This window comes from Nannobrachium achirus, assembly GCF_963921795.1.
Source record: "Nannobrachium achirus genome assembly, chromosome: 19".
Lineage (NCBI taxonomy): Eukaryota > Metazoa > Chordata > Actinopteri > Myctophiformes > Myctophidae > Nannobrachium > Nannobrachium achirus.
In genome coordinates, this window is record NC_137826.1 from 47,445,223 (window position 1) to 47,456,510 (window position 11,288).

Below are 11,288 nucleotides of genomic sequence, written 5' to 3' on the forward strand. Positions count from 1 at the left end.
TAGAACGGGTACACATTGTTGTGTATCATTATTTTATGTTTTAACTATTGAAAAATAGCAGATAGACAAGCTTGCAGCGCCGCGCTGCGAGCTTATAGATCTGCTATTTTTGAAAAATTGTGAAAATTAGACTTTTTACCCGATTCTATAAGTGTCTTTTGAATCCTTCTAAGGTTTTTTGAAAAAAAACCTATGTTTCTATGTCAGCAATCTGGCCAGCCATCGTCAAAGAAAAGGTCCTTTTCACTTAACTGGAGCTCAGTTAGACTGTTCTTGAGAGACTACTATGTCAGTGGTTCTCATACTTTTTCATATGAAGGACCCCCAAACTGATATTTATTTGGCCACTGACCCCCATCTCAAAATATCTAGTCCCAGGGACCACCCCCAGAAGCAAAATTTGAGTTCCAAACGTTCGCTTTAAAAATACATATATTCAAAGATTTGCACAAATTTTCACAACTTTTTCAAAGCATTCAATAATTCTAGGCCTAAGTTTTAATAAAAGATATTGTTACACCCTCCAGAAAAACGCGATTATGCGATCGCAGAATTTCCCGCAATAATCAATAAATGCCGCTGATTATGCAGGGGCTCGCATTATTTCACAATCCCCGCATATTCACCGCATATTTCGCATATTTCCGCGGAAAATATGCGAAATATGCGGGCATCGCTTGATTTCACAATCCCCGCACTTTTTCGCATAAAAGTATAGTCATGCTTCACCGTTCAATCACGTTCAGACACAAAACAGAAGCAAAACAATGATGCGCTGAGAAACACGTGGCTCCTCTCTGTGTGTGTGTGTGTGTGTGTGTGTGTGCCGTGCGATTGCGTGCACGCTGCACCGTGAGAACTGCAGGCAGACAGAGAGAGAGATGCAGGCATAATGTAGGCTATATACGGTATGAGCGTTGGCCCTCGCCAACGTGACGCTAGAATAACACACTCTTCCTCGGTCCTCAAACTTCAAGAAACGACAAATTAAAGTTTATCCTACTTGTTTTGAGGTCTCCATTGTACTCCGTTTGAAACGTTGTGTCGTTGCCGTTCAAAGCAAACGAGCACCTCTCCGAAAAAAAGTAGCACGCAGTATTCCATGGATGGATAGGAACAGCAATTGAATGCATAACATTTTAATCCCTTAAATCCCTTTAGAGAGAGCAAAACCACATAAATAAACCAGAGTTTTGCTTTAGCAGTGAGCTGTATCCTTAGCAATCGCATAGGCCATAGGGTAATTATTTTTGCCTTGATGTAGCCCATTAAGGTAATTAAATTGCAGATATTTGACAGAGGTTTGCTTTTTTGCCTTGAAAATAATAAAAGGCAGTCAAAAAAGTCTGTTTTGCATTTCTCAATTCACTCAAAGACCCTTAAATTCGTGTTTTGACTACTTTGATGACTACTTAGTGATGTTGTGAGCTTGTAGATTGTCTATTTCCAAATAGCCAGTGTACTGTATATTAAAGTGGTTTAATTAATAGTTATCAATTTTTATTATAATATGTATATATACTGTACATAGGCTATAAATATGTTTTTTAAGTTCCCGCATATTTCGCATAATTTCGCATTTAATCTCAACTTTCACAAGTTCCCGCATATTTCGCATAGTTTCGCATTGTCATCGCATAAATTCACACATAATCGAGGATTTTTGCCCGCAAAATCAAGGATTTTAGCCCGCATAATCAAGGATTTTTGCCCGCGTTTTTCTGGAGGGTCTATATTGTGTTGTCAATGTGTGGCAGGTGGTCCGAGCCCCAGCGTGTGCCTGCTGCATCGTAGCTGCAGCGCTGCGGGGGGCTGCGGCGCCGTGGGGCCGGGCGGCAGCAGCACCAACAGCCTGCTGGACATCGACCCGCTCATCCTCATCCAGCTGCTGGACCTGAAGGAACGCAGCAACGTGGAGGCCCTGTGGGGGCTGCAGCCCCGCCCCCCCGTTTCACTGCTGCACAGCCAAGGTACACACAAACACACTGTGGCCCCCCGTTTCACTGCTGCACAGCCAAGGTACACACACACACACACACACACACACACACACACACACCAGGGGATGAAGCATTGAGATGGAGATGGAGCTGGAGGGATACTTGGATGGATGCTGTAATTTGTTAGATGGTCCTTTTTTTTCTTCTCTTTTTTCCCTTTTTCGTTTAACTCCCTACTTAACACAGTTACTGCGAAACCCGACTAAAGTCGAGGTTTTCAAATCCAACCGTTTGTGTTAAATGGTAAATGGTTCATTTATATAGCGCCTTTATCTAAGGCGATATACAATGATTGTGCATTACATTCACCCATTCACACACACATTCATACACCCAGGGGATTCAGTTCTCAGTCCTTGGGACTGATTTCAGTCTCGAGGATTCCATAGGAGCTATTTCTGAGATCAGTGCAGATCCGCAAAAAAAAGGAAAAAGAAAAAAAGGCGGAGCAATGGCTGTAGCGTGAATGACAAAGTCGTCTATTTTTTGTGATCTCCAAACTAAAAAGCAGTATAATTTCAAGATATGAGTATTTGAATTGGCCAGACTAGCATGCCGCGGTCGAGGGCCGGCCGCACTTTGGCACTCGCCCTCCCTCGAAATAACAACATTCAGTGAAGGCAGTTCAGAACTTCAGGGAAACATCCCAAATATTGGTGTGTGGTGCAAAATCACATATTGGGATTGGTCTGAAAATACATTTGTCTTGGGATTCTTTTTGGCTTTAACCTCTGCATACACCGATGACAGAGAAAATCATGCAAGGCACCAACCTGCTCATTGGGGAGCAACTAGGGGTTCAGAGTCTTGCTCAAGGACACTTCGACACCAACTCTGGGGGAACCCGGGATTGGCTTCCCAAGTGGCCGCTCTACCTCCTGACTGTCCTGAGCTACTGCCACTCTGCTGCTCATCCCCCAAAAAGATGCAGATCCTCAAGCTTGAAACGAGGCACAAAGCGGTGTGTTTTGAGCCTGCCATTCCTGAATCTGAATCCCGAAAAGTTAGTTTTGAACATAATGAGGTCCGCACGACATCGACGCTATTAGAAATCTGATTGGAATTGCACTTTTCAAAAGCTGGGTTACAAACTGTTTCACACAGAGAAACTAAACGCACATCTAGACAACAGCACAGGAGACGTATAAAATATGGTGAATATATTAAAATGAGGGGGATTAAGCATCAACAGCAACTTAGTCGAATTTATTATTATAATATATATATATATATATATATATATATATATATAAAGCAGGGATTTAAAACGAGGCACAGATTCAACACATGCCTGATGTCCTCAGGCAGGGAATTCCAAAAATGTGGGAGCTCTAATTGAAAACTGTATAAAAATGTTTTGTCATTTTATTTTGGGGGGTCCTTGACATGAAAACGTTTGAGAACCACTGATAGAGCAACATAACTGTCCTAAAAGCTTTTCCTCATGAAGAGATTTCAGAAAGACAGCTTTCTGAAAAATGGATTTACAGTAGTAGACATTTTTACACTCAGGATTTCCTGTGTTCGAATGTTTTAGGCCTGAACGCAAATCTGTGTCACTTTAGATTTGAACCGCTTTAACCATTGTTTTATGCTTTAACTGTTAAAAAATAGCAGAGCTACAAGCTCACAGTGCTGCCCTGCGAGCTTGTAGATCTGCTATTTTTGAAAAATCATTTGAATATTTTTAACCCAATTCTATAAATGTCTTCTAAATCCTTCTTCTAAATCAGTGGTTCTCCCCCATCTCAAAATATGTTGTTCCAGGGACCACCCCTGAAGCAAATATCAAAGATTTTTCAAAAAATCAGATGTACAGATGTACAAGCTCACGCGCTGTGAGCTTGTATATCTGCTATTTTTCAATAGTTAAAGCATTACATAATTCTAGGCCTAAGCAGGATAATCAGTCTTCTCTTGGTCCCCCCTCCCCAGCCCACCCCCACCACCCCAGGAAGGAGCGAGGGGAACGCCGGCCCCAGGCGGTGCGGCGCTCGGCCCCAGACTCCGGGGTCCTGATCCGCCTCAAGGCCCAGATGGCCGAGGTGCGCAGCAAGATGTCGGACATCAAGTGTCAGGTGATGGAGGCGCGGGGGACGGGGGGGCCCGGGGAGCCCCGGCCGGGGCCCTCGGGGGCCTCCTTCGGCGTGGAGCAGGGGCCCGCCTCGCTCCACGTGGACCCGGAGCTGGCGGCGCTGGCCTTCCACAAGAGCAGCCAGCTGGAGATGCTGAGGAAAGGCTCCGCCGCTCGCTCCAAGCACTGCCGGCCAGGTGAGGATGTATACACCCCCCGTTTACTGAACAATACACTCTATACCACTGCCGGCCAGGTGAGGATGTATACCCCCCGTTTACTGAACATACACTCTACAGACAACCTACCTTAGGTACTGGTGCCAACATTGGCACAGGGGAAGGTGATGACTGTTTTTTCTTTTTTTTATGAATTAAATTAAGTCACTTAATTCACAACGAATTACATCCTGCATATAATTCTACATTCATTAAAACTCTGACTGGGGAGGGAATTGGGGAGATAAATAGGTAGATTATTGCTTTGAGTCTAATGATCATTATAAGGGGTCTCAAACTGGCGGCCCGGGGGCCATTTGCGGCCCGCGAGAGCGAGATCAGTGGTGTAAAAAGTACTTACATTCTTTACTTAAGTAAAAGTATCAATACTGCAATGCAGATGTACTCTGTTACAAGTAGAAGTCCGGTATTCAACATTTACTTGAGTAAAAGTACAAAAGTATTGGTATCAAAATGTACTAAAAGTACCAAAAGTAAAAGTACTCATTGTGCAGAATGTCCCATTTCAAGTTATCATTATTGTATAAAAATCTTTTGAAAATAGCCGATCTACAAGCTCAATCGCGACGCATTGTGAGCTTGTAGATCTGCTATTTTCAAATGGCCAAAATGTATATACGGCTGAAGTGGTTAATGTATTTTTTGTATTAACAATAACAATCTACAAAGAAACTAGTAACTAAAGTTTTGAAATAAATGTAGTGGAGTAAAAGTATAATATTTGGATCTTAGATGTAGTGGAGTAGAAGTAAAAGTATTGGAAATTGGAATTACTCAAGTAAAGTACAAATAACTCAAAAGTGTACTTAAGTAAATGTACTTAGTTACTTTACACCACTGCGCGAGATGATATTTTGTGGCCCCCACCTTAATATGAAAGTTTAATGTTAGTGCGGCCCGCAAGTTTTATATGAATGGCACTTTTACAGTGTTGTGTGCAGAGCAGACAACAATAATAATACAGTACAGTTAACAGTACAGTACATGTTCCATACAAATTTACTACCAAAGAAGGGATGTACCTGAGGAAAGTTATACACAACTTGTTTACACCAGGGTCTTTGTTAATATTATTTTGTGTTAAAAAATAAAAAAGACATTTGAGAAGATTGGATTTTATTTATTTTTTTTCGTTGATGGGGAGATAGATACAGTAGTTGTTAGACTGGTATGAAACTACAGTATAATAATGACATGCACGCGCTGCGCTCGCGTGCATGTGCGCTGAGGCTGCGGCCCAGCCAGACTGCCTCCATCGGCCCCAAGGTAAATAGAGTTTGAGACCCCTGATTATAACAATGTCCTGACAATCAAAATATGTCTGAATGTTTGATGGTGTGTTATTAAAATGTATGTTGACGTGGCACACTATCTAGAAAATAAAAACATGGCACTTCATTTCAAAAAGGTTGCTGGCCCCTGCTTTATATACTGCAGTGGTTTCTTGAAGAGGAACCCTCAGGGTTCTTTTAGTGGTCTGTAACGTAGAGGTCTGTCACTCTTGGGAGTGTGTAAAAGTCACCTAAAGAGGATCTATTTTGTTACATTTGCACACACTCGGAGAGAGTTACGGAGTTCCATCTGCTATTTTCAAAAGATCTTGTTGAAACTATTTAACAACACAAATCTCGCAGGGAGCAAAAGAGGACAGCATGTGCCACAGAGGCACAAGAGAACAGGTCCAGGCACTCGGGTGGATTCAGAAATAAAATGCCTTAGTGTCAACCCATGTCTTGTATGGATCCCTGACACACAACGTTTTTCAGACGTCCTTGACATGAAAAATTTTGAGAAGCACTCCTTTACTTTGTGACACTGCTGAGCCCTGCATTTGGTTCCTGCAGCCAAGAAGTGCATGTCCCCCAAGCCGGAGGCCAGCGGTCCCCTGGTGCTGAGGAGGGGTCCCAGCGCGGAGGGCCTGGACAAGGAGCTGAGAGGAGCAGAGGGAGAGGCAGCCACCGAGAGCCTCCTCTGTCCCAGAGACACTGAGGGTCAGTAGCACTGCTGGAACCAAACTGATGGTCTGATCTAGAAATGCATTTCTATGCTCTGAATGGATGGCAAGCGGAGCGGCCCAATTCACATTCATTCTTTGCATAAGGCTGCCCTTATGAAAAAAAAAAAAAATAAAGAAAGAAAAGAAAAGAAAAAAAAAACGTTTGGAAATAATCAATAGATCTTTTTCTATTACATCGCAAAGGTAAGCTGCTTTTTGCTGGCACCAGCCCCACTAAATAAATAATAAATCTGGCAGTAGAACTGTTAAAGCAAAGAAATTAAAAATAAATAAAGACAAAACGCTTTGCCAAAAAAAAGCTGATATTATTTTTGGCAAATGTTCCGCCCCAGGATATAATGGATTTTTGGGATAGTTTGATTATCGCCATAATATCTTAAATCACGATTTCTTTGGTCACAAAAATAATGGTGATATAACATTTTCATAACATGGTCCCATCCCTAGCAGCAGCGTCCCTGAAGCCTGACGGTGTCCTCCACATCCCTCCTCTCCTCTCCCTGGTCCTCCCCTCCTCCTCCTCCTCAGACAAGCAGCATGCAGCATCAGAGGAGGCTCCGCTCCACTCCTACAGAGCCCAGGGTTCCTCTGCTGCCACAGGAGCAGCCAGCAGCAGCAGCAGCCACTACACCCTGGTGCTCCCCAGCCCCACCACCACATCCAGAGCACTGGGGTAGGTGTTAAAACCCATTTTAGGCCTAGAATTGTTGAATGCTTTAACCAGTGAAAAATAGCAGATATACAAGCTCGCAGCGGTAGATCTGCTATTTTTGAAAAAAGTCATGAAAATGGGTGCAAATCTTTGAATATTATGTATTTTTCAAAGCGAACGTTTGTAACTCAAATTTTGCCTCTGGGTGGTCCCTGGAACTAGGGCAGGGCTGTCTCCAGAGTGTCAGGAACCTGCTAGTGTCCACCTGCTGTCCACCCAGGAGGGCCCCTCCTCCTCCTCACATCTGGAAGAAGGTCAGCTCGCTCACCACACCTTTCACACATGCACTCGCCACACCTTTCACACGTAAAGCCACGTCAACTTTTTGTTGGAACCTCGCATTCCTGGAAGGTGCTAGAGCAAGGGTTCCCAAACTTTTTAGCTCAAGGCCCAAAGTGAATTTAGAAGTTTTCCCGGGACCTAAACTAGTGAAAATGGCAGATCTACAAGCTCACAACGCGACGCTTCGTGCCGCGTTTTGAGGTTGTAGATCGACTATTTTCTTCTCTTCAGGATGAGACCGCACCACTCAAAACAACCACGGGTCATCTTGTTTATAGTTATCCAACTTGTGTGTAACATGAATGTTTCGTGTGTTTGTGTATTTGTGTGCGTGCGTGCGTACGTGTACATGTGTGGGAGCAGGCCAGAAGCAGTGTGTGCGCCTGCTGCCCAGCATGAGCAGTGACAGTGACATCGACTGTGACACGGACAACGAGGACGAGGCCACCGATGGCCTCTACCAAGGCCAGCCTCAGGCCTCCGCAGGTAAACAACCCACTACCCATTACCCATAGTACCCAAGGTCTGCACAGTAAACTACCCATAGTACCCATGGTCTGCACCATAGACATAGAAAGGTAGACGCCTCCTTCGGCTCTGGTGCATATGCATCGAGGGACCAAGGGAATCACGTGTGCATCGCTTCCATGTGCGTCACACATAGGGAAGTTGCTAGGCCAATCAGAGGCAGGTGGGGGCGGGTCTTTAAGTACGCAGCCTGTAAGAACAGCTGACCAGCGCAACATCGGAACTGGCTCTGTTGAATTGAATTGTAGTCCTTGGATAAGTCCCGGAAAAGACGTGCTGTGATTGGCCAGTTGTCACTTGACTGGCAGCGTTCCCTTGGTTTTTCCAGGAAGTCCGGACTACAACTGTTGCACATCACTCCAATGAACTGCAGAGGAGAACGAGGCATCTAGCTTTTTATATCTGTGGTCTGCACACTAAACAACCCACTACCCATAGTACCCAAGGTCTCCACACCAAACCAGCGCACACTCACACTAAACCATGTCGTTGTTGGGCAGAAACCTATTGTCCAGAGGCGTCAGTTGGGTATGGCAAGGTATGGAAGCTGCCATACCTTGGCTCTAGAAAAAAATAAATGTACTTCTTAAAATAGATTCACGAATGTTTCTATGACTATCTGTGTTGATTATTCTGTTTTTAAATTACTTTAAACTAACTTAGCAAAATAGAACAAAATGATTGCTTTCACATAGCATACATATTCATGTTCTCAAGGTATATTCTCCACAACACTTGTATCTCCCCCCATGTCTTGACAAATGGTTTGGTTAAAAGTTAATTATTGTTGCTAAAAGTGTCCGTGTCCTCCCCAGGAGAGCAGCTGCTCCTCTCTGACGACCTGGGCCTGGGCTTCATTGTGGGAGAGCCCACTGAGAGGTGATCTGTAAGGAGGGCTCACCGAGAGATGGTCTTGTTCTGTCTCCTCCAACCTGCACTCTTCTTCTCAGCAGTATGAGAGCAGAGCACCACCACCTTTAGAAACTACACCTAGCTTGTTCTTCTTCTCAGTGGTTGCCTCAGCAGTATGAGAGCAGAGCACCACCACCACCACCACCACCTTTAGAAACTACACCTAGCTTGGGATTTCATCGCTGTCGGACAGAAACCTCCTGTCTCCATACTCTGACTTTAGTGTTTTTTGCGTCCGTTAACGCTCTACTTGATCACACTACAGCGACAAACAAAAGTAGCAGATCTGCAAGCTCGAAGCGTGGCGCAAAGTGACGCGATTTGAACTCGACGATCTGCTACTTCTGAATTTGAATCCTGAAAAGCAACAGTTTTGGATATTATGAGGTTTCCACCAGACATAGGATTTGCATGCAAACACCACTTTGGAGAGGACATTATCCACTGCATCGTTCACGCATTAATGATTCTATCATTTTTGTAAAAGACTGAAAAGCAGACTGAAAAGACTGTGTGTGAGAGAGCGACATGTTATGTTTTGGTATCGTTGATGTAAATGAACCCCCTGAAATGTACTTTTCATGGCCACCTTTTAATTTACCGAGCTCTCACTAATGTAACCACTCACCGCTAATAGAACTGCAGGGTTGTTCATTTAGTGCCTCGTACTTAACGGTTTTAACATGGACCCTTGAGAGAGGCGTTTGGATCTTTAACGATTCCACGATTCCCGTTTTAACGATTCCTATCGGGGGTTCCAAATGGACCCTTACAGGTCTGTAACCGTAAGGGTCCATTTGGTTCCATTTGTACACACTCAAGAGTTATGGTGGTCCTTGAAATGATGTTTGAGAACCACCGGTATTGTAATTGTATAACAGATATGAAGTCCACTTGTTCGTAACATACGACTATACAGTACTGAACTGCAGTTCTCATCAACTACATGCTTGCTTGTGAGCGCCACCTTTCCCCACCCACGATATCTTGAGCTGTAACGTTGCTATCCACATCAGTCTGCTCCTCGCGTCTAGTTAGTTTGAGTGTTCTTTTGTTCCTTTGATCTCAGGTGTTTGGATAGACACCACCTAAATAATAGAACGTGTCATTTCCACCCTCAAAGGAACTTGTGACTCGAATGAATGACACTGTTGACACAACTGTACATGTGTTTGGAAAGTTCACGTTTCGTTTGCACTGTAAAATAATCTTCATTTGCGAGTAGACACTTCTTGTCGCATAGAGATGAAGGATGTTTTTCCACCGTTCATTGTGCCTAAAAAACAACTGCATGGCTTTTATTGGCTGTATTCAGAGAGGCTTTTAGGCTTAGTTAGTTTATATATAGGTGTGTTGGTTCGCTCGCCGAAAATGGGCGATCTCCAAGCTCACCAACAGTGTGAGATCTCCATTTTTGGCGTGCAACACATCCCCACACAAAGTAGAATTCTGACTTAACGCGTAAAACGCAGGTGTGTTCTTCAAACTTTGTCACAATTCATCAATACAGATTTCTGTTTTTTTTTTTCCTGCACAAAATCCGGTTTTAAACATGTTTTATTTAGTTATTGCAGTATGGAAGTGTGAAGTATGCTACACAGTAGGTACATGAGCATGAAATGTGATTAATAATGAAGTATCTTTGGTGTTCGTTTCTACTCTTCTTGTGTCTGTACTATTTCAGTCATGTTTGCTTTGTTTTTATTTGATGTTTGCTTTAATCATTTTTTTATTTCCTTTTATTTTATTTTATCAGCAGAATGCATATTTAGGATTTTTACTTGGTCGTGTACATTTATTTCATGTAACTAACAGAGTATGGACTAATAAATTAAATATTTTATGGTTTACTGCCAAACTTGCCACTGTCCCACAAGTCATGATTTTTGAGATGAGATTCAATGTCTGTTTTGTTGATATACATTTTCGTACTACAATGAAATGGGTGTTCCTTTCTTTTGAGAACTGCACTTGCATCTTGGGTCTAAAGCCCTTTTCACACAGGACAGTTGCGTTTTTTTCGTTTGCGGCATGAATAAAACGCATTGGATTTGGTGTGCAAGGCTGTGCGGAATCGGCGCTGCGGATCCAAAAAGGAGTCATAAAAGGAGTGATGAGTTTTTTACCGCATGCGACAAGATGCACGAATCGAACTGGGTTCGATCGAGAGAAAAACGCACGGCGGCAGCCACTCGTCGCACGGCTAATTCGGAGCCGGTGTGCATGAGGTCGTAGAGAATCATTGTTTTCTTTTCAAAAAATTAAATTGTCCGTTTTATCCGCGCGGTTAAACGCGCCTGTGTGCAAAGGGCTTTACTCTCTGGTCAAGGGGTCTTCAACAGGGGGTCCTCAGAGTTACTGCAGACAAAGCTTTCACTTTTGGATGCCTAGCGTCCCAGTTGTGGGGGAAACAGTCAAAGGTTGCTCTCAACAGGACGTAAACAACCCAAGGTTGCAGACCTAAAGAGCGAGGTTGCGCCAATTCTTGGCCATTTGGCCAGTTTACAATTACAGTTTACAGTTT

The 11,288-nt window shown here is 43.5% G+C and overlaps 1 protein-coding gene across 1 annotated transcript in view; it reads left to right on the plus strand.

Annotated features, from left to right (window-relative positions):
• trim37 (tripartite motif containing 37) overlaps nucleotides 1-10,627 on the plus strand; it is a 57,362-nt gene extending 46,735 nt beyond the window's left edge. The window contains exons 19-25 of the mRNA XM_080748751.1: nucleotides 1,758-1,970; nucleotides 3,936-4,271; nucleotides 6,158-6,304; nucleotides 6,781-7,003; nucleotides 7,205-7,296; nucleotides 7,688-7,810; nucleotides 8,668-10,627. Of these exons, the coding sequence (XP_080604877.1) occupies nucleotides 1,758-1,970; nucleotides 3,936-4,271; nucleotides 6,158-6,304; nucleotides 6,781-7,003; nucleotides 7,205-7,296; nucleotides 7,688-7,810; nucleotides 8,668-8,735 (1,202 nt within the window). The 3' untranslated portion in view covers nucleotides 8,736-10,627. The remainder of the gene's footprint in view (nucleotides 1-1,757; nucleotides 1,971-3,935; nucleotides 4,272-6,157; nucleotides 6,305-6,780; nucleotides 7,004-7,204; nucleotides 7,297-7,687; nucleotides 7,811-8,667) is intronic.
• Nucleotides 10,628-11,288: the final 661 nt, after the last annotated feature.